The following is a 20844-nucleotide window of genomic DNA, read 5'->3' as shown; positions in this document are numbered from 1 at the left end:
CTTTTTACTTTCCAGGGATCCGTGGCGTGTCGTCTTCGCGTTTTAGCGTCGGGCGAGCTTATTGTCGGCTTGTCGCGGCAATGGCTTCGTCTTGCAATTCCTCTTCGTCTAAGAAGGGGGGACGAAAGTAGGTAAGAGGAGAGTCGAGACAGCAAAGCTCAAGTATCCACTGTTGCTACGCAAACCTATTCACATTCTATCCTACCTCCCCCCACCATATGCTCCGCCCTCTTATACCACGGTGCCTATACAAAGCCATCGAAGCCCAGCCATACAGCAAAGTAGATACAAGGATGTTCCTACAATGCAACACTGGCTTGTGTTCCAATGACCACCCAAACCTCCTCTTTTGCTCTGTTCATACCCATGCTCATGCTATGCAATCCGTCCCAAGAGGTCGTGAAGTTGTTGTCATAGGCGATGGGCTTACAACCTGGAGCCGTGCACGACCTTGTAGTCGACTGCCATCTCGCGTCCTGTTGAACATTGTTAGTACGAATTGTAGGCAAGGAGTTGGTGGGAATAGCTTACCGTCATCAGACAACACCAGAACTCTCACGGACCCACGCCCATTAGCAAAGCTCGAGCTCAAGCGGTCAAGCAAGTTGCTCTGGTCCAGCACCGGCAGAGTCTGCTTGACATCACCCGTCTCCGTCATAGCGACGACACGGCCATCATCACGGATATCGAGCACTCTGTACTGCTTGAAGACAGGTCCTAGCATGTTCTGCACCACCACCGACGGGCTGGGGTTGCTGATGAAGCTGGACTCCTCGTTCAATTGCTTGGTGAAGAGATCCACACCCAAGTAGCGGTGCTGCCCAGTCTGGGCCGAAGTCGTGATGCGGATGATCTGGCACGGACGGCCCTGCAGGATCAAGATGTCACCGATGCGGATGAAGTGGCACGGGATGGTGATGGTGTTGGGCGGGCCACGCCTGGAGGGTCCCTCGGAGCGGTACATGGTGCGCGACTCGGAGATGCGAGGGGCGCCGACTTGAACTTCGCGGTCCTCGACGGTCACGTCTCTCTCACGGACAACCTCGCGGTCCTCGCGGTCCTGGTGGTGATGATGGTGGTCGTGGTGGTGGTGACCGCCGTGGATGGGGTGTAAGATGCGGTCGGCGGCGCGATGGAGACCGTGGCGGAAGGAGTGGTACTGGCCGTCTTCGTCGTAATATCCCATGTCACGTTTGTGTTTACCGTCGACGGTAGAGTCCTCAGTCACGCGGACGTTCTCGTCGAAGCGGACGGCGTTACGCTCAGGGTAGGAGCCCTGAGGAACGTCTCTTGGGTAGGTGGTCTGGTCTTGCCAGCCGCGAGAGCTGCGGTACTCTTCGGCGAAGGGTACGGTGCGGTCTCGGAAGTCTCGTTCGGCAACGTCGATGCGGGTGTCGACGTCGATCTGGGTTGCTGGGGTGTGACGAGTGTTGTACTCGCGGTCGTAGACGCGGTCCTCTACGTCAATCTGCGAGCCGGCGTAACGCTGGTATGGCTCACGGTAGCTGGTGTAACGATGCAGACGTTAGCACCAGTCACATGGATGTTTGAGAGAGCCCAAGAAGGTGATGCAGGGAAGAGAGTGGAAGAAAGTGAGGCGTGTTGCCCGGTTGACAACACACTAGTGCGCTAGCGTGTTTTGCCAAGGTTCATCAGGAGTCGATTGGGGAGTGCACGGGGCATGGCTGAAAGCGAAAACAAACCATGTGTGATGGCAGCGGTGAAGAGGGGAGATGCAGGCAGTACTTACCGCTCTCTGTCAATCTCCACGCGAGTGTCGCGGCGGTCGGTATAGCGGTCGTCTTCTGTGATGCGGATGTCTTCTTCTCTCTTCACGCGTCCCGGTCGTCGACGGTCCTCTTCGGAGATGCGGATGTCTTCGCGTGAGTAGCGGTCGTCGCGACGGGAAGGGCCTTGCTGGGTGTTACGATCTCGTTGACCTTCCCGTCCAGCGCCTTGGACCGTGATATGCTCGTCAGTCTTGACTTCGGTGGATTCCGTAGTCTGCTCGTTCTTGTAGGAGGACGGGAAGACGCTGAACGGGACTCTGTTTGGTCATCAGTATACCGTCTTTCGTAGGAGAGTGGTGGAGATACTGACGGGACTCGGGCGTCGAAATCCAGCCTGGCGAGCTTTGCTCGACTTGCACGCCTTCCTACTCAACGAGACGGAAGACTGACAAGCGGAGCTGTGTCGGTTGGCAGTGGAGGGTAAAGCTGCGAGAAGCGTCTCAACGGCGAGAAGCTGCAGAAGAAGCCAGCTTGCACGGCGAGGAGAGCTTTTTGTAGTTGCAGTAGTGCGATGGTGAGGAGTCGACAATGCAATTGTGCAGAAGTGCGTGCAGGAGAGTGGAATGTGGGAGCGAGCGGGAGGGTGGGTAGATGTGTGCGATTGGGCCGGAGGTGAGAGGCTGGGTCGTGCGTTTTAGCTTTCACGACGCGCTCGCCAAAACACAACACGGAAGGCGCTAGGGAACTGGCCGAGTTGGCCGAGTGATGACAGCCATCTGCTTTTCGTCCACCCCAGCAGACGACTTCGAGAAAAGGCTTCGTGTGCGCCGCTCCGACGAAAAGACCAGCCTCGTGGTTATTGCAGTCCACAGAACTTCTGTCAAAACAATGCTCTGGCTGGGAAGCTGCAACGTGTGCCGTTCAATGCATTGCATCTCTCGAATCGGATTCAAAGACGCGTCGCGGATGCAGACCAAGATGGATCATCCCAGCCCGATGCATCGGACAACCAGTAACGCTTTTCTGCGCATCGCCATGGCAGCTGAAAGGCGAGCAATAGAGTGTGACGGCTCGCGAATCTCGCAGCTACAGCTCATGCGTGGCTTGCAGCTTGCAGCGAGCAATGGACGGGTTGGCGAACATGTGAGAAGAAGTTCCACAGAAGCTCCAAATCGCGTTGTAGAGCTCTGATTTCCATCGAGATACGAGGCAGACAACTTTTGCTAGGTCAATTATAGATGCACGAAAAGACCGGCGGAGACTACATGTACGACAATGGAAGGCATACGAGCTCTCGATGCAGGCAACCGAACTGCTTCCTCCCAAGTGCAAATGACTGGCACCATGCTTTACAGCCAACAACCATAAGAAAGACTACAGCACGAGCAACGATTATACAATGCTGCCGGTCTCGTTCTCGTCTCTGCACATTCTGAGCATTCTCCGCCTCTGAGCTACACATGCTTCCTATCCTCTCCCAGCTCACGATTCTCCCTTTGCCACTTCCACTGAATCCCCTGCTTCCTCTTTCCTCATAGACAGCGACTGCAGTCTCGAGATCCTCCTACAAAGAAACTCGATGGCAGAGAACAGAGCAGCCTCCCGTGCCTTCATCTCCAAGTTCACTGAAGAATATAACAATGCCCACAACGCAACAGGACGTAGAGAAACTAGCATAGTTCTCGAGACGCCGTGTACGTCCTCCAACGGCGATGGGTTAGTATTACAGTGCATCAGTGCCGAATTCCGCGCTCAAATCCCAGAGCGTGGAGAGCGGATCGTGCATGGCGATTGATGGATTCCAGTGACTTGAGTCCAGGTTGCCGCTCAAACCCGCCTCGTGGCCGAAGTTGCACGGGTCTGTTGCCGACCAGTCTGCGGATGTGTGGAAGGGTGCATATGGCCAGATGGGAGGGTAATTTGTATCCAGCTGTGGCAGCCCGATTTGGCTCCAGGGGTCAGAAGCACCAGGCCAAGAGGGTTGCTCTTGTGCGGCTGATGCGTCTGAGGTCATCCCAGCAGAGAGCGGAAGAGCTGCTCCAGACACGATTTTTGAGGCGGGCGAAGGTCCTTGCCGCTGGTGAGGCATCGCTGGCTGACCATTGGCCTGAAAACCTCGAGCTTGGGTCGTCTTCTGTCTTGCGAGTTGCCTGGCTTCATTTGGTGCACTTTCTCCGGCTTCTAGCTTGTTGACGAGCATCGACAGGACATCGGCGGCCTTCCCGGCTTCCCTGCTGCAATCACGTGTGCGGCCAAAGATCTGGGCGCTTATGCTGAGAGCTCTGGTCATATCGGCTCGAGACGGGAAGCCGGGGGTCAATGTCTGCTTCTCGGGGGATGAGTTACTGGAGCATAAATCGCTGCTGATGATAGCCGCCGCCAAAAGAAAGTCGTGTATGGTCAGGGAGGTCTGGTAGTTCGTCAAGCTTCTTATCCGTCCGTCGACCGGGATGTCCTGGTCTTGGATGGCTTGTATACGAAGCATGGACATCGCCGACTGTAAGCAGACTTTTCGCGAGTACGAGTACCTATTGTCCGATCTTGCCAACTTCATGAACCTGCTGTGCACTACGCACAGGGACTTGTGATGGATGTTCGCCAGCGTGAACTTGGCAGAGGTCCGGATCAGCGAGTCTTGCTGAGACAGTGCCCCAAGCTTGTATGAGCCGGGGATGCTGTCGTAGACATGCCGTAGCTCGCGGTCGATCTCGAGGATACGCTCGTACCTGACGGATGGGGAGCGATTGATCTCTGCTGCTGCACGGGAGAAACCAAAAGCGAGCTTCGTTTTCGCAAGGAGAAAGGCGACCTCAGTCGGCTCGGAGTCAGGGAGTGCAGGAGGTAGCTCTGTGCAGTCTTCGTCAAGGTCTGCGTCGTAGATGTTGCGTGGAAGATTGGCGTCGCTGTCCCAGAGATCAACCATTGCTGGCAGGCCCAGCTGGAAGGATATCATGATGTCGCCTTGTCTGATGAAGGCCCATACTCGTCTCCGCATCTCATCCTGTGTACTTGTCAGTACAGTCCACATCACAAGGCACAGTGTCTGCTACCTTGCACGGAGAAGACTCCAGCGTAGGCTGCGACGTCTGATGATAACCCATCCGCATCGCCAACCTCGTAATCATGCCCGTCAACACCCAGACACTAGACTTAGCATCGCGACTTGATACGTATTCACCATAGTGATGCAGACACAATGCCTCGATGAGATATTCTTGGGGTTGGAGGTAATCGGCAGCGATCATGCAGTCCGTGAAGCGGTTTCGGAAGTTGATGGCGAGGTCTTGACATTTGCCTTGCCATTCTAGAGGCTCGTCTTCTTCTCGAAGATAGTCCAACGCAGCGATTCTAAGCATGGCGTACAGGAGCCCGACCCAGGCCATGGAGGTGTTGAGAGGATCCATCCAGAATCTGGCGTACTGTGAGACGTTGTTCCATCAGCACCGAGTTCAGACTGATGGTGTAATGCGTGACGATACCTGTTTCCTGAACGTCGGTATATGGAGTATGTCTGCTAATGTCAGTTTTCGGCCTTTACGCTCAGCCATGCCAATGGGCATTACCTACGCAATGGAGGATAGAGATGCGCAAAATACCGTTCAACCATTATGTCGCAACTATGCCTCGAAGGCAGATGCGAGAGTATCTCCTTATCACTCATGCTCCGTGAGCTCCCAAACAACAGCGTCGGTCCGGAGTCATCGCACGACCGTTCCAGCGATGAGGATGTGACTTGGTTTTGCTGGTCATCCTTCTCGTGCTGTATGCGTAGGTAGTCGCGGACATCGTTGATCTGCCATATGTCATTTCTTGTCCTAGAGGTACGGGGGCTTGGAATGATACGCACCCCATTCATCAAGGACGCCCATCGTGCTTCATCTACAGACCACCGTGGCTCGCTGCTCCCGCAGAGCCCAGCGCCGGCACTGCTATCGCTGAGCACACTACGAGGTGTTTCGCCGCTCGAGCGCTCAGGGGCTTGCTGGCTGTCGAAGGACACAACATGACCATCGGAGCTGCCAGCATCCCGAGTGCTTGCCGGAGTCACAACTTGATTCGCATTGCGCTTCTCATCAAACAAACTAACCACAAGCTTTTCCAACTGGTCAAGCTTATCCTGAGCATTGCGGTCTAAGCCCGAGGCCGGTGAACGAGGTGGTTGCCCACTCGTTGGACGAGATCGCTGAGCATAAGAACATGCGATGATGTCGCCGCGGTGGACGCAGTTGGAGCATGCTGGTACGCCTCGATCACACCTCAGCCTGGCTGACTGTTAGCATGGGCCTGCCAATTGCAAAGGTAAGGAAGCCATACTTGCGATGCCGACATGGCCCACAGGACAGCGGCTTCCGGACTGCTCGGTCGCCAGGCATCGTGACGACTGGTCCTCGGAGTTGAAGACTTGTGCAATTGCGCTTTCTCCATTATGATTGTCTTCTCCGGCTCGAGAAATGTTCTTGATGGACATGGCGGACCGCCGAGAGTTCGCCACCGAGAGGACGAGGGGAGATCGGACGGAGATCGCGGAGACGACGGACTTTGTGCTCACGACCTCACCTCTCTCCTCACCTCTACCGCCCAATGACATGGACGTGTTGATGCGTCCAGATACGGTTCGTTCATTCATAGACTATATCGTCGGTAGGTGTTTCTGGAGATGGCGGACAACAGACCTAAATTACGTGGACTGCGCGTGAGCAGTCGACGTTCCATTGCCACCTTCCATCTCATATGTAGGCATTTTATTACCACCGCTTCATTGACCAGCGAATCTTCCTCCACTTCATCCTACTGCAATTCCAACACGACAGAAAGAAGTCTACTTGTGGCCTAGAGCAAACACCGACAAAATGCCCAACGCCGGAGGCCTTACAGACCGCGAAGCAGCCATCGACGCAGTAATCCGCTTCGTCTGCGCTCTGGACGAAGGCAGCCACGAGCTCTCCGCCTCATCAATGACCGAGGACATGGTCCTGGACATGACGCCCTTCCAAAAGCTCGGCTGGGACGCCAAATCCACCCACGGCCGAACAGAAGTCGTCAACCTCCTGATGGACCGTGTGGGAACAGCCCTAGACACCACTCACAGCGCGACCAACATCCGATGCACTGTCAGCGGAGATTCTGCTGAGCTTACGAGCAGTGTGCTGGCGCAGCACTTTCGCAAGGGGGAGGGATCGAGTCCGGAGTTTCAGGATTATTACCTGTTTGGCAATTTTTACAAGGCGGAAATCGTGCGCGAAGGAGAGTTGTGGAGGATCAAGAAGCTTTCGATTGCGCCAGGGTGGACGCAGGGGAATCCGGAGGTGATGAAGGTCGGTTGAGTGTGGTTGAGTCGCGATTGGGATTTCATGGGTGGTTGAAAATTCGACGGGGTTCGTTAGCACTCAGAAGTGATCAACGACCTGGACTCGTAGCTATAACAGATACACAATATCTCTAGAAGTTATTCCACGAACGTCAAATCACTTTAGACTCTCAGCCCAATATTAAGCAGATCTCTTTCCATGATCTCCTCCCTCCTCTCCATCAACTCCACCATATCCCACCTCGAATCCACATACCTACCACCAAGCCACTCCTTCCTTCCCTTCGTCAAGAACACCATCGTATCAGCAACCATCCTCGGACTATCCGACAGCAAATGATGAAACTCCTCCGGAAAGCTCTCTCCCATAGCCGTGTGTACACCGCCTGGAGCCACACCATACGCCAGAAGACCTTGACTACCGTACTCAGCCATGAGGTAGCTGTTCATTTTCAGCACAGCCAACTTGGTTGTCTCGTAGCCAGAACCACCTGGGAGGGTGTGGTGGGCGCCAACGCTTGACATTACGATCATGGTTTTGTCTTTGCTAGCGAGGATGAGCGGCAAGAAGGAGCGGGTCATGAGGTATACGCCTTTGACGTTTACCTCGAAGTTGCGCCACCACTTGTCTGGATCTGAGTCGCCGAGCGGCTGGTATGAGGCAAGGTAGCCAGCGTTATTGATCAGGATGTCAAGAGTGGTCCAGGTGCTTTTGATCGTCTCCGCGGCCTGTTGGACTTGATCGATGCTCGTGATGTCGATCGTAAGCTGGATGACCTCGGGAGAAGGGCGTCCTGCTTCTAATGCGGCTTCGGGAATGGCCTTTGTCGTAGCAGCTACATCAAGCATGTCGAGCAACGCAATGCCGGAAGCGCCTGCTTTGGCGAACGATAATGCTATCTCTCGCCCAAGTCCTCTGGCAGACCCAGTGATGAGGACTCGCTTGCCGCTGAGGTCGGCCTTCGTTGGGTCTATGGCGGCATAAGTGTCGTTGTGCTCGGTCTTGGTGAAGCCATAGCCTAGGGACGTCAACATGCTTCCCGTGAGGGTTAGATTCGTTGCTCACCATGGTCTTTCGCTGTCCGCTTCGTACTACTAAAGTCCATCCTTGTTGATTTTGCAAAGCAGAGCTACCGAGCTAATCGTATACTGGTTTTGCAATCTAACGAGATTGTAGACAGAGATGTCTGCTAAGCAGCCGAAGAAGGGAGACAATGCTGTATCGTATGTACCTCGTTGCAACATATGCGCTCAGTAAGCCCGAGCTCAGCCCCATTCGAGCTTGACCACGACAACACCAGGTTCGGCCAGAGCGTCGGCATGATTGACACTGCCGAGTTGTATTACTCCTCACCTGGCCGTGGATGTTTTCCGCAAACAGTTCAGCCGTAAGAGTGCAGCGAGTATCCGAGTCATTGTCAAGCTACAAGCTCGACGGAGAAAGCGGACATCGAGCTTGTGATGCGCCGCCACCGCCGAGTGCTGCCAACAATCGCTGCTCGCAAGCTGCTAAACACCGAGACTGTCAGAGAATAGAAGGGAGCCTATTTCGAAAGATGTCCAAGGATTTCTTGTTCTTTGATCAAGCAACAACATGGCCGCCCCAACAGTATTCGCACGTACCGCCATAGAAATACCCTCCAGCGGAATCTGCCTCCACGGTTTCCTCCACCTCCCCACCACTCCCGGCCCCTGCCCCCTCGCAATCCTGGTCCATGGCTTCGGCGGCCTCAAAGAATGGACTTTACCAGATCTCGCTACCTCCCTCTCGGCCGCGGGCATAGCAGCCCTATACTTCGATCCCCGCAACTTTGGCGATAGTGAGGGCCAGCCGCGAGAAGAGGTCGACCATCTAGGCCGTCTCACGGATCTGCAAAATGCGATCGCCTATGCCACGACGTCCCCGGAGATTGATGCGGAGAGAATCGGGCTCTGGGGGACTAGCCTTGGAGGACGAGATGTGCTCGCGATCGCAGCGGTGGATCGACGAGTGAAGGCCGTGGTTGCGCAGACGCCGGTTGTGCATTGGGTTGAGCTGTCCGGCGCGAGAATGGCTGGGTATGGCGTTGATCTTGAGAAGTTCCGAAAGGAGCTGGCGGAAGATCGCAAGCTGAGGCTGCTGGGTGGGAAGGCGACATATGTGCCGTTCGCCAGGGAATGGGACAAGCCGAAGCATGAGATGTTGGAGACGTTGAGTGAGGAGGAGAAGAGGAATTATACTGGAATGGTGACGCTGCAGAGCTATGCACCTACGGTTTTGGCTGATATTACTCCGCTGATCAAGCAATTAGGACCGACACCGGTTCGGTTCATACTTGCGAAGGAGGATCCTGTGCCAGGCCAGCGGGATGCGTTTGAAGCAGCGCAGGAGCCAAAGTCGCTAGTCGAGGTTGAGGGTCATCACTTCTCTGTTTACACAACATCGAAGGGCCCTGCTATTGCTGCAGCAGTGGAGTGGTTTGCAGATCAGCTGTAGGGTAGCACGTGAGAGAGGAATAGCAATGCGATGTTGAAATCGTTGTCACCTACTTCTCCGGCTTACGATCCAGAACGCCACAGAGCAGGTTTTCCATTCCCGCCGTGTATGGCCAGCCGACAGTGGTCAACTTGAGTCTACATCAGGTCCCCGTGAAGTCCGAGAGCCGTGATGTCCGTATTGCCTGTACGAAGCGGTCTGTCATCGGCACTCTCCGTAGCAGCGCATGGGTCCACATAACGCAGGTCCACCAGAACCCCATGGGACCGGAAGCAAGTCTCCAAAGTCCAGAAGAGTCGAAAGTCCGGAGAGCCAGAAACTTACCGTGCCAAAACCAGCCTCCAGCGGACAATGGTCGCCGCCGCTGGCTCAAGCACCCATATAACACTACCCACCAGCAGCTGCATGTTCACCCACAGTAGTTGCCTCATCTTTCTTCGACAAGATGGTTAACATGCACGCCCCAGCCAAAGCCGTCAACCTTCTGCAGACTCCGCCAGGCTCCCCAAGACAGTTCACATGGTACAGCTTCCGCATCTGCTTCCTCGTTGCCCTGGGTCCTCTGGCATTCGGATACTCCTCTTCCATCATCGGCTCCACGCTGGGACAGCCTTCGTTCCGGCTGTACATGCAGCTGGTGGATCCGAAGACCTTTGAGCCGACCAAAAATGCGCCGCAACTGGAGGGCGCGATGTCCTCTATGTTTTTCGTGAGTACATCCTCCTCTGCCCGAGCATGAAAGAGCCAAAAGTCGTTTGTTGATGATTGATATGCAGGCTGGCGCGGTATGCGGCGTCCTAGGCTCCAGCTACGTCCTCGACAAATGGGGTCGCAGAACCGGTATACTGTGCTGCTCACTCTTCAGCATACTCGGCAGCGTGATGTGCTGTGCGGCTCAGGATCCAGGGATGTTCATCGCCTTTCGCTTCATCTCGGGCTTGGGTGCCAACGCTTTCGTGCCAGTCTGCGGAGTATACTCGTCCGAGCTTGCACCACCGAGCTTGCGAGGTTTCTTTGGCGGGCTGAATGGTGTCATGATCTTGCTCGGATACTCGCTGGCGTCGTACATGGGGCTGGCGTTTTTCCACGCTTCGGACCCGGTCGTGCAGTGGCGGGCGCCGCTCGGTTTAGCATTAGTTCCACCCACACTCATGCTGCTGCTTCTGCCGATACTGCCAGAATCTCCTCGGTGGCTGTTGATGCAGGATCGATTTGAAGACGCCGAAAAGATCGTCCACAAGCTGCACAAAGGTCGGGAAGAGCTTGACTCAGGCCGCGTTGAGTTTGCTTTGATGCAAGGTCAGGCAGAGCAGGACAAGACGATGGACTCCTCCTGGAAGGCGTTGTTCTCCCAGAGGGCGAATCGAAGAAGAGCTGTCATTGCCATGCTCATTGGCATCCTCGGTCAGGCTTCTGGTGTGACGGTCATCAACAACTTCTCGCCATTGATTTACAGCACGCTTGGCTTCGATCCAGAGGAGACGCTGATCTTGCTCTGTGGCTGGATCACTGGCGGTATATTCGCTTCGCTGATCGGTAACATTCTCAGGGTAGCCAACGGTGCAGAGTGTACAACTGACGTGTGCAACAGGCGCATGGCTCATGGATAAACTTGGCCGCCGCCCTCTCATCCTCTTCGGCTTCGCAGCGTGTTGTCTCTGCCTGATCATTCTAGCAATCATGATCGCTCTCTTCGCGACTCCAGTTCCGGCGAGCCCCAACATGGCGGCCATGGGCACTGCGGTGGCGATGCTGTAAGTCCTAGACTCCCGCACCGTTTCTCGGTCAGCTGACAGCAGACTCCAGCTATGCATACATCTGGATCTTCTCCGCCACGCTCGACAACGCTCTAGTCGTCTACCTGCCAGAGCTTTTCCCCACCCATCTAAGAGCGAAGGGCATGGCCTTGGGTATCGCCTCATTAGATCTGACTGACCTGGTAGATCACCCAACCAGACTTGATGAAAGTTTCCAGCTGAAAGTCTTCAGATCCTGCTCCAAATAAGCCCAGTTGCCATCCGAGCCATCGGCTGGCGCTACTATCTCCTCTTCATCAGCGTCTCAGCAGCAGCTCTATTCTGGGCCTGGTTCCAGGTTCCCGAGACCAAAGGCCTGCCATTAGAGAAGATCGCGGAGCTCTTCGGCGAGGAGACTGAGCAGGTCCGGCCGGAGAAGGATGGCCATGTCGAGCAGATTGAGCGTGCGGGCACAGGGAAAGATGATGTCAAGGTTAGTGTCGACGTGTAGCTAGTGAGATGTGCAGAGTCAAGTCGGTCGGGACGGGGAGTGAAGTCAGGGCAGCCGAAAACGATTAAGCCCGATCAGGCCTTGGCACAGACTCAAAAACGACTGGAGAAAGGCATGGTTGCATCTGTATAAGAGCCCGGATATATTGCAAGAAACCCAAAGCAAACCAACGACATGTGCTCATGCAGCGCTCGCTCGCGCTCCCTATGCAACACAAACTCCCGCTATTGCGCAACACCATCTCAATTGCTATCATCTCCATCCACCAGAACAATCCCCTTTCCACTCCTCAGTACTCACTCCTCTCGCTCCTCTCCCCCCTCTCACCCCTACCCCCCAAGCCCCCACTCATATACTCCCTCTCCCTCTCACCCTCTCCCCTTCTCCTATCCCTCGCATCCCGCACAAAATCCGCCGTATCCCCCGCCCCCACCCCCGTCCCTGACGTGCCCGTCAGAGTACTCGCGCCCGCCGTACTACTCGGCGCCTCCAGCCGCAAAGGCGCCTTCGGCTTGAACTCGTTCTCGCTGTCGTCGGCGACGTACTCGTCGCGGTTTTGGCGGTCGCGGGCGCGCTCGTGGCGGCGCGCGGCTTTGCGCTCTTCGCGCTCTTCTTCGTAGCGTTCGTCTATTGGGCGGGAAGAGAGGCGGGTTAGCGTGTGTTTCAAAAGTGAAAGGAGGTTTGATGGGGTGGAGAAGTTGGGAGTGGTATAAGCACGCCTTCTCGCGGCAGGGCGCTGAAGGTGTGCTGGGGGTATTTGGTCGACTGTTGGAGTCGACGGAGCAGTTTTGGCGCGTATGACGCAAGGGCGCTCAGAGCGCAGGCAGCCTTGCAGACTGCCATGCTCGGATGATGAAGTTTCGGATGTTGTATCCGAATCATACAAGTTGTTGCCGTGGTTTGGAGGGACAGTGTAATGAGAGCGGTGATAAGTACCTCTGAGCTCCTTTGTGCGATCTGCAAGCTTCTGAATCTCTTCCTTCGTGAGCACGCGCAGTACGATGACGCAGTCGAGCCGTTCTTCGAAACGTTCTTGAGCCTCTTCGAGAGCTTCGGGGTTGACGAGCTTGCGGTCGATCTTGGTCCAGCGGGCGCCGGGCGGGATGCCGGACTTGGTTGCCTGTGAATATATTAGCTCTGGACCTCATTACGAGGTAGAGATCATGTGTCACATACGTCCTTCAACGGCGCAACACCCTCTCGCATGGTATTAGGATGCTCCGGGAACTTCTCAGTTGGCCTCTTCAAGATCCCTCGTGGCTTGCGCTCCTCCTCTTCCGTCGGCGGGTCGACGATCCTGACACGATTCTCTTTCCTTTCGCTCATCGAGTTGTCAATGATCTGCGCTGGCTCGTCGGTCATCGGCCGGTCCAGAATACTCGGCTTACGAGCGAGCCCAGGCCGAGCTGTCGACACGGAGCCATCCACACTGTCGTCGTAACCTCCAGGCATGCGTGAAGACGGTGCGGCGTCGTATGAAGGAGCTGTGCTGACCACGGAAGGATCGCCGTTGGGGAAGCGGTCGCGTTGGCGCTGCTCTCGTTCACGTCGTCGGCGCTCACGATCGGAGTCGTACTCAGGGTTTCGAGGCTCAGGAGCACGGCCAAGCTCACGCTGCACTTGCTCCATGCGGCGACGATAGTCTTCCTCTGGGTCCATAGCACCCGCAGGTGGCATCTGGCTGGGCACCTTATCTTCATGCGGCCGTTCCACCTCACGCTCGTCGGGTCGGTCGCGTGGAAGGAAGGTGTCTCTCATCGGCGGTGCGGACCTTGGAGGCTCAGGAGCACCACCTTCGAAAGCGAAGCCAAGTCCTCGGTCCGCTCGGTCAGGTTCAGGCGCAGGCGCACGCGGTCGTTCACGCTCCTCCGGATAACGAACACCTTCATCGCTGTGCGTATCTTGCTGGCGTGGTGCAGCCGGACGAGGAGACAATCTCTCCCGGTCTGGCTCACGTGGCCTTTCTGCTGGCCTCTCCACTGGCCTTTCGGTTGGCCTTTCGGTTGGTCTCTCCGTACGCCTATCTGGCTCTCGGTCACGCTCCCGATCACGATCTCTCTCGCGGTCGCGGTCCCGATCGTCATTCCTGTTAAGAACTTTGTTCGCCCCATACATGGCAGCAGCACCCGCCAGACCACCAGCAGCAGCCGTCGAGAGGCCTGGCGCCGCGCTCTCCGCAGTCGACCGCGAAGTGCTATCCTTACTAGCATACCCGCGGTCAGACTCATGGCGGTGATGGTGCCGTTCGTGCTCAGCCGGGCGCTGCATCATGCGCTCCCTCTCCCGCTCACGCTCGCGGTCGAGGTCGTACTCTCTTTCTCGTTCCCGGCGTGAGTCTCGATCACGATCGTGGTCGCGATTGTATGCTCGGTCATCGTCACGCCTTCTGTAGTCATCCCGGACCTCGCGCTCTGGTTGCCTATCGCGTTCGTCGACCCGTGGTCGTTCCGCTCTCGGGCGGTCCTGCTTCTCATACTCGACTCGTTGCTCTTCATGGTAGTTGGTAGCCGGCGCGGTGTCCCTGCGATGCGGCTCATAACCGGAGTCGCGATATTTCTGCTGACGCTCAAAGCTTTCATCGCTGCCGCGTCCATGTCGATCCTTGCTGTCGCCTCTAATGCCAAAGCCCCGGCGCTCAACGCTGTGGTCTGGTCGGGTCACGCTGTTGCGGCGTTCGTGGCGACGAGGACGGTCTTCATACTCGTACTGATCGTAGCGCTCCGAATGCGTGTTGTTCCGTCGGTCCTCCGAGGTCGTACGTGGCGCAACATAGTAGGGATCCTTGGAGTCGGGGTAGGCAGGAGCGTCTGGGTATCGTCCACGAGAAGGTGATTGTGGCGGACGTGCTCTGGTCGGTGACTGAGGTACTCTCGCGCGGTTCGGCGAACGAGGCACATCTCTCGACCGTTCTCTCAAACTCGTCGTCCGCCCAATGCCGTCATTCAGCTTGGCCCATCCTCTTGTGCTCGGCGGTGGCCCGATCTCTTTATTCGAACGACGTGGGTCCATGCTAGGATCGAGCATGCTTACTGGCCGCTCACGACTGGCACCACCGCGATCAACGCTGCCTCTGCGTGGTCGAGTCTCTCGTTCGCGCCACCTTGGCTCAGTATCGCGGAACATGCCAGCAGGATCCGTATACGAATATGCATCGTCATCCTCAATGCTCTTCTCCTTGGGCTTCGACGGACCGTTGAGGTGGTAGGCTCTTCGCCCTCTGTCGTTGTCGCGGTCGGATGAGAGACCTTTGTAAGGCGGACGTTCACCAGTATCACTATCTCTGCGTCGGTGGTGTCGACCACTGCCGGATGGCAGGTCGACGTCTGCAACAAGGCTCGCCGTCCCATTGTCGACGCTGTACAGCTTCTTGTGCTCGGCCCTCTTCGGCTCCTTTGAGGTTCCAGTCTGCACATAGTACTCGTTCCCGCGATTGCTGCTCTTCTGCGGGCTTGCTGGACGGGCATAGTCGTTCTGAACAACCGTCGGCCTGTTGCTGCTACGGTTTGGCAACGTGGTGTTGCTGACGGAGCCACGATGAGTGTCGATCAAAGATGACCTGCGAGGTCTGCCAGTGTAGCTGTCCACAGGTCGGCTTTCCACCGGTCTGCCAGAGTAGGGATCTACTCGTGGCTCAGGACGAGATGCGGAAGTGCTGTTGGAAGAGGCAGGTGGGTAGTTGACGAACGTCTGTGTAGAGATCGGAATGACGCCGCCGCCGGTGCTGCTCCTCGGCGAAGTATGGGAGCCATACCTCTCGTAGCGGTGAGGATCAGCAAGGCTGTCGGAGGTTCGTGCTGGATTGGCGATGCGTCGGCCTCCGGGCGAAAGCTGGCGGTTATAAGACATGTCGGCCAATCTGGGTATGAGGATAGAGAGGGCAGTGAGCCGTGGTTCTTTCTGCTTAAGAGAGTCGTTGTCAGCCTTCCTGTACAAGCCAAGCTGCGGCGGCGGGGCAGCCATGATGGATCCCACGAAGAGAGGATGGAAGTGCTGATGAAGAGGATCTGCAATCCAGATGGACAGCAAGAGCGGATAGACAACAAGCGCCCGTGGGCAGACTCGCTGGCCATATCGCTCCTTCGCCGTGGGTATGGCATGGATGTCTGGTCTTGCAAAGATGCTATCGCTTACCTAGCGCCGCTCTTGATGCCTGACCTGCTAGGACTCCCTCGTATGCATTTGCCCGCTTGTTCGAAACAGAAGCCCAAGTGTCTTTTCGTGTCTGCCCCGCTCGGCAGTCTCTTCAGAACCCGTAAGGCGTGGTATGTCGTGACCGGTGAAGTGCTCGGTCGGAGAAGGTTGCGAGGCCGGCCAGCCGGTGACTCTTGGACTGCAGCTAAAGTGATGAGGTCTCCAGCTGATCAACACCGCTGCAGGGCGTCCCACTGAGAGCGTGCTGTCCTTCTCCTTCTCGTCGTCGTCGTCGCAGTATGTCTCAAAGGTGTCGGTGTTGAAGATAACGAAATGAGGTCTGGCGGGACCAATCGCAACGAACCGGTTTTGCGTTTGGCTAGACGGGCGTTGTGCGGCTGTCAGTGCTAATGCAGCTGCATGCTAAGAAAACGTGCAGGCGAGCGAGCAAGTGGGCATCAGCAGCTCTGGAAGAGAAGCGTGTGCCGGTGAAAGAAGACCGTTCAGAAGTGGATTGGTTTGCAAATCAATAAGGCCTTCCCACTCGTTCTTCAACTCTCCCTCCCTTGCCCGGCCTCGAGTTGGACCGACGAACACTTCTGCAAGGTGACGTCGGCTTCCTTCTCACGTGCGCCGACCGTTCTCAAACATGCATCCTTGTTTCAGCACTCCTGAGACATCATCATGATATTTTCGCAGCGCTGCCATTGGTTTGCCTCTCATCCTCCGGCTCGTGGTGAACATGTGACCGGCCTGGCATCACCATCTCATCGACGTCAGCCTACGACATGAGTGTAACACATGTACCTGCTGAATATACACAGTACTGAGCTGCGCCTTTGGCAGACAGCACAACAATGTTGAGCAGGACGACATCGCGGACGACGTTGCCTTGCGACACCGCAGAACAGGAACGGGAGCGGATGTTGATTACCACCATGCTGCATAATTTGGTGGTTCTATGAAGGTTGACGCTGCCCGAACCTTGGGAACGACAGCAGCCAGGTTATCGGGATTTCGAGGGTTGCTGGCAGCTCGCAGCCCCTCTTCGTGTACATGTACCTACGTACCTAGGGTACTAAATCTTGAGAGCATATCATACCACCATGGCTATAGTTTCGATCGGCCCCAGCTTTGTGCAAGGACGGAATAATCGCTGAAGTCAATTGTCAGGATGCTCGATCTGATGTGCGCGGGACACAGCGTTCAGCAGGCGAAGAGGATAGAGATACAAGCGATCCGGTCGTGCGTGTATACAAGAGAGTGGCGTGGGCGGTGCCAGTGTGTAACAGGCGACTCGCAAAGAAGAGGAGCGGTTGCAGATGATCATATAGCTGAATGTATTGGCTGAAGGTCATTTGTAGGTCGGTAGGCCACCCGTCTTTGCTCAAGCTTCTAAGCAGATATATACCGCTCGGCTAGAAGAGCCAGCATAGCCATCTCAGCTTGTCTTGTCCGACTGGTTGGTCCCTCGTTCTCAGGGTCGCCATAGCTTCGTGCCACATAGAAATATCGTGCCTGTGGCAATCGGAAACTCCGCTGCCTGCGATTTCTGCCGTGGTTTGTAGCTCAATGTTGGCAAGGTGTTCTCAATGCATCCGCAGTTACGAGCCCAACATTGGAACCCGGCCGCATGCAGTCCTCGGGGCAGGTACTCCTCGCTGCACGTTCGTAGGTGACGGTCAGGGCTGACCAGGCAGCCACGGCAAACGCAAGATGCTGCAACTACCACTCAGACCACCCAGAGCCAGGTTGGGAAATCAGTCGGGGCACTTTCAGTTGCAGAGTGCGCCTCAAACCACCCCCTCCTCCCTCCTCCTCCCCGCCTCCCTCCTCCGCACAAGAATCTCCGCCTCCCGCAACCTCTCCTCCCACTCCGCCCACTGCTCATCCATCCCCAACACCCCACCCTCATACCACGCCTCCACCGCCCGCGCACTGCGGGCCCTTAGCTCCGCGACCTCCTTCGCCTGCTCCAGCTGCTTGGTCCGCGCCGCGTCGATCCGGGGGCGGAGGTCGATGAGTTTGGATGTTGGGGCCGGGTCCGGGATGGTGAGGTCTTGGAGGTGGGTTAGGTGGGTTGAGGTGGTGCGGTAGAGGTTTTCGTGGGCGAGGACGAGGCTTGCTAGGGAGGTTGTTGGGAGGGTTGAGGGGATGGTTGAGGGGGAGGAGGTGGTGAAGAGGTCTGGGTGGTGCTTTTGGAGGAAGAGTATTTCGTTGACGGTTGGTGATTTGGTTGCAAGGGATTGCAGGGAGCGTTCTAATACACGTAGACGTGCTGCGGCCGATCCATGGTGTTGTCGAGATGTTGTTGTTTCCTCTGATGGTCCAGTGTCGCCGTTGAGGAGGTAGTCCAGTCGTTGGAGGCGCGTTTCCAGCAGTGACAGTGTGTCGGCTGACACGGCTTTGCTGGTCGTCATCGTTGCATTTCTCTTATTTTCCAGGCCTCATTGTGAGATATCTCGATGTTTATTCTTGGGATGAGGCTCTCGGTTTAAGCTTCCGGCGGCGCGGCTTCGGCCAGCGGAACCAACGGGCGTTTCATCATTGCTTGGCACATCTGTCACCTAATGTTCGTCTTATCTCGACTACGAGTGCTTCAGACTGCATACCACTACTACAACAGCAACACTACCTGGGCGGACTTGTGCATACTTCAACTCTCACAGGATCGCGGACTGCGGCCTTCTCGAGAGCATACACTCATGACGGCGGCCTAGAGCGACACCACCAATCCAACCATCACCTCCCACACCCTCCCTACCACCCACCCACCCACCATGGCCTCCTACGCCGCCCTCCACGCCGTCACAGACGAAGAAACCTCCCGCCCCACCTCCCGCGCCTCCAATCCCCGCCATCGCCGCACCGGCAACCCCAAACAATCGGGCACCGGCGGCAACGCCTCCTGGTCCAGCAGCGTGATCAACCTCGTCAACACCATCGTCGGCGCCGGCGTGCTCGCCATGCCGCACGCTATGAGCAACATGGGTATAACCCTCGGCGTGCTGGTGATCCTGTGGTCCGGGCTGACGAGCGGGTTTGGACTGTACTTGCAGACGCGATGCGCGAGGTACTTGGACCGTGGGAGCGCGAGTTTCTTCGCGCTGAGCCAGATTACGTATCCGAATGCTGCGGTGCTTTTTGATGCCGCAATTGCGATCAAGTGTTTTGGGGTGGGGGTGAGTTATTTGATTATTATTGGGGATCTGATGCCCGGGGTGGTGTTGGGGTTTGCGAGGGATGGGGGTGGGAATGAGTTTTTGTTGGATAGGCGGTTTTGGATTACTGCGTTCATGTGAGTGAGATATCAAAAGTTGGCCGTTGAGAGGATCATGTCGAGCTGACGAGGAGCAGGCTGATTGTGATACCCCTTTCGTTCTTGCGCCGGTTGGACAGCTTGAAGTACACCTCAATTATCGCGCTGGTCTCAATAGCGTACTTGGTCGTTCTGGTGGTCTACCATTTTGGATCTGGTGACACTTTGGCCGACAGAGGGGAGATCCACTGGCTTAAGTGGCAGGGTATAGTGCCAACACTGGGAAGCTTTCCCGTCATTGTGTTCGCATACACATGTCATCAGAACGTGAGTTCGCGACATCTCCATTGTTTGATGACAAGCTAATGAAGAGTGCAGATGTTCTCCATCCTCAACGAAATCAAGGATAACAGCCCCTTCCGGACAACATCCGTCGTCTTCGCCTCGAACGGCATCTCCTCCTCAATCTACGTTCTCGTAGCTGTCACAGGCTACCTCTCGTTCGGCGACGCTGTCATAGGCAATATTGTCGGCCAATATCGGCCCTCCATCTTCTCCACCATTGGCCGCGCAGCCATCGTCATCATGGTCATGTTTTCTTACCCGCTCCAAGTCCACCCTTGCCGAGCCTCGGTCGACGCAGTTTCCAAATGGCGACCAGCTAGCAAATCCAACCAGGAACTCACACCAGCCTCGGGCAGTCCGAGCAGAAGCAGCCTGCTGGGGCGCAAAGTCCCTATCAGACCGAAGACGGAGGATATGAGCGACCTGCGATTCGCCATCATCACGACGGTCATCATCATCCTCTCCTACATCGTGGCAATGACAGTCAGCAGCCTGGAGAAAGTTCTGGCATACGTTGGCTCGACCGGGTCAACCTCGATCTCTTTCATCCTTCCAGGACTGTTCTACTACAAGATCAGCAGCCCGGACTCGCCACATCACCAGCGACTACTCAAAGACGAAGACGACAACGACGAACACACTTCTGGCTCCGAGTCCGACGATGCGTCTGTTTCTTCGCGTGGCGCTGGAGGTTCATGGCGCGAGAGCTGGGCTCAGAAGGTCAGAGGGCGAAGGTGGAGGGGGGACATGCTGCGACGGCTGAGTCTGGCATTGGCCTTTTATGGGTTGACGGTTATGGTTGTTTGTTTGGTACTGAATACTTTCTTCATCGTGGCTCACTGATGGGCTTGGTGGAGAGGTAGATAGACTGTACATCATAGTATATTATTACTAGGTTTCCCGCAGCACTGCCTTCGTGGATGCTCCATTGACTCGCCGCTCGCCCTGGGTTGTTTTGCCGGACGCTGGCTTCATCTCGCGGGAGAACGGATGAGGCGCGACCTCCGAACTCCAACGCCATCCAACCCCAGAATGTGTGGAGAGAGCTAGTTACCCACCCCCGTCGTCGATCGTCATCGCATCGGACGGCAGGCCAGTCGACATGCCTGTCCGTACCGTCTGTACATCCCATTGTAGTAGCACTGTGCTTGTGTAAATCCAGCTTCTCCTCACCACCTACATGATCCCCTCACGGCCTGCAAGCTGAGCTGTGAGAGCTCTCGACCAACGAACGCTTGGAAGGAAGACGGGACGATATAGGTGAGCTACGCGCTGCCAGAGACCAGACGGAAGCACACTAAAACCACCACTTGCCCGCGCAGAGCACTCGATCTCGCAAAGAGAGTCG

At 56.2% G+C, this 20844-nt stretch overlaps 9 protein-coding genes across 9 annotated transcripts; 5 read left to right on the top strand and 4 right to left on the bottom strand.

The window, feature by feature from the left end:
* Positions 1 to 426: 426 nt before the first annotated feature.
* On the bottom strand, positions 427 to 6103 carry LTR77_005133 (uncharacterized protein; the record flags this gene model as incomplete). The annotated part of the gene is made up of 9 exons (XM_064802382.1): positions 427 to 476; positions 532 to 1505; positions 1751 to 2047; positions 3458 to 4731; positions 4781 to 5149; positions 5210 to 5241; positions 5298 to 5523; positions 5578 to 5992; positions 6045 to 6103. 9 exons carry the CDS (start codon positions 6101 to 6103, stop codon positions 427 to 429), a joined length of 3696 nt encoding a protein of 1231 aa, XP_064659743.1.
* A 78-nt stretch (positions 6104 to 6181) lies between these two features.
* LTR77_005132 (uncharacterized protein) lies at positions 6182 to 7054 on the top strand (the record flags this gene model as incomplete). Its single annotated transcript, XM_064802381.1, has 2 exons — positions 6182 to 6343; positions 6542 to 7054. 2 exons carry the CDS (start codon positions 6182 to 6184, stop codon positions 7052 to 7054), a joined length of 675 nt encoding a protein of 224 aa, XP_064659742.1.
* A 146-nt stretch (positions 7055 to 7200) lies between these two features.
* LTR77_005131 (uncharacterized protein) lies at positions 7201 to 8144 on the bottom strand (the record flags this gene model as incomplete). The annotated part of the gene is made up of 2 exons (XM_064802380.1): positions 7201 to 8057; positions 8105 to 8144. 2 exons carry the CDS (start codon positions 8142 to 8144, stop codon positions 7201 to 7203), a joined length of 897 nt encoding a protein of 298 aa, XP_064659741.1.
* Positions 8145 to 8632: 488 nt separating this feature from the next.
* LTR77_005130 (uncharacterized protein) lies at positions 8633 to 9936 on the top strand (the record flags this gene model as incomplete). Its single annotated transcript, XM_064802379.1, has 2 exons — positions 8633 to 9510; positions 9588 to 9936. 2 exons carry the CDS (start codon positions 8633 to 8635, stop codon positions 9934 to 9936), a joined length of 1227 nt encoding a protein of 408 aa, XP_064659740.1.
* Positions 9937 to 9959: 23 nt separating this feature from the next.
* LTR77_005129 (uncharacterized protein) lies at positions 9960 to 11124 on the top strand (the record flags this gene model as incomplete). The annotated part of the gene is made up of 2 exons (XM_064802378.1): positions 9960 to 10223; positions 10291 to 11124. 2 exons carry the CDS (start codon positions 9960 to 9962, stop codon positions 11122 to 11124), a joined length of 1098 nt encoding a protein of 365 aa, XP_064659739.1.
* A 70-nt stretch (positions 11125 to 11194) lies between these two features.
* On the top strand, positions 11195 to 11761 carry LTR77_005128 (uncharacterized protein; the record flags this gene model as incomplete). The annotated part of the gene is made up of 3 exons (XM_064802377.1): positions 11195 to 11268; positions 11321 to 11453; positions 11504 to 11761. 3 exons carry the CDS (start codon positions 11195 to 11197, stop codon positions 11759 to 11761), a joined length of 465 nt encoding a protein of 154 aa, XP_064659738.1.
* A 289-nt stretch (positions 11762 to 12050) lies between these two features.
* On the bottom strand, positions 12051 to 15721 carry LTR77_005127 (uncharacterized protein; the record flags this gene model as incomplete). The annotated part of the gene is made up of 2 exons (XM_064802376.1): positions 12051 to 12881; positions 12938 to 15721. 2 exons carry the CDS (start codon positions 15719 to 15721, stop codon positions 12051 to 12053), a joined length of 3615 nt encoding a protein of 1204 aa, XP_064659737.1.
* A 1964-nt stretch (positions 15722 to 17685) lies between these two features.
* On the bottom strand, positions 17686 to 18312 carry LTR77_005126 (uncharacterized protein; the record flags this gene model as incomplete). Its single annotated transcript, XM_064802375.1, has 1 exon — positions 17686 to 18312. One exon carries the CDS (start codon positions 18310 to 18312, stop codon positions 17686 to 17688), a length of 627 nt encoding a protein of 208 aa, XP_064659736.1.
* Positions 18313 to 18672: 360 nt separating this feature from the next.
* On the top strand, positions 18673 to 20339 carry LTR77_005125 (uncharacterized protein; the record flags this gene model as incomplete). The annotated part of the gene is made up of 3 exons (XM_064802374.1): positions 18673 to 19190; positions 19250 to 19478; positions 19530 to 20339. 3 exons carry the CDS (start codon positions 18673 to 18675, stop codon positions 20337 to 20339), a joined length of 1557 nt encoding a protein of 518 aa, XP_064659735.1.
* Between the last annotated feature and the right edge of the window lie 505 nt (positions 20340 to 20844).

This window comes from Saxophila tyrrhenica (assembly GCF_035928015.1).
Source record: "Saxophila tyrrhenica strain CCFEE 5935 chromosome Unknown scaffold_7, whole genome shotgun sequence".
Taxonomy (NCBI): Eukaryota; Fungi; Ascomycota; class Dothideomycetes; order Mycosphaerellales; family Extremaceae; genus Saxophila; species Saxophila tyrrhenica.
The sequence above is the reverse complement of the archived record's forward strand: the minus strand, read 5'-3'. Positions and strand labels throughout refer to the sequence as shown.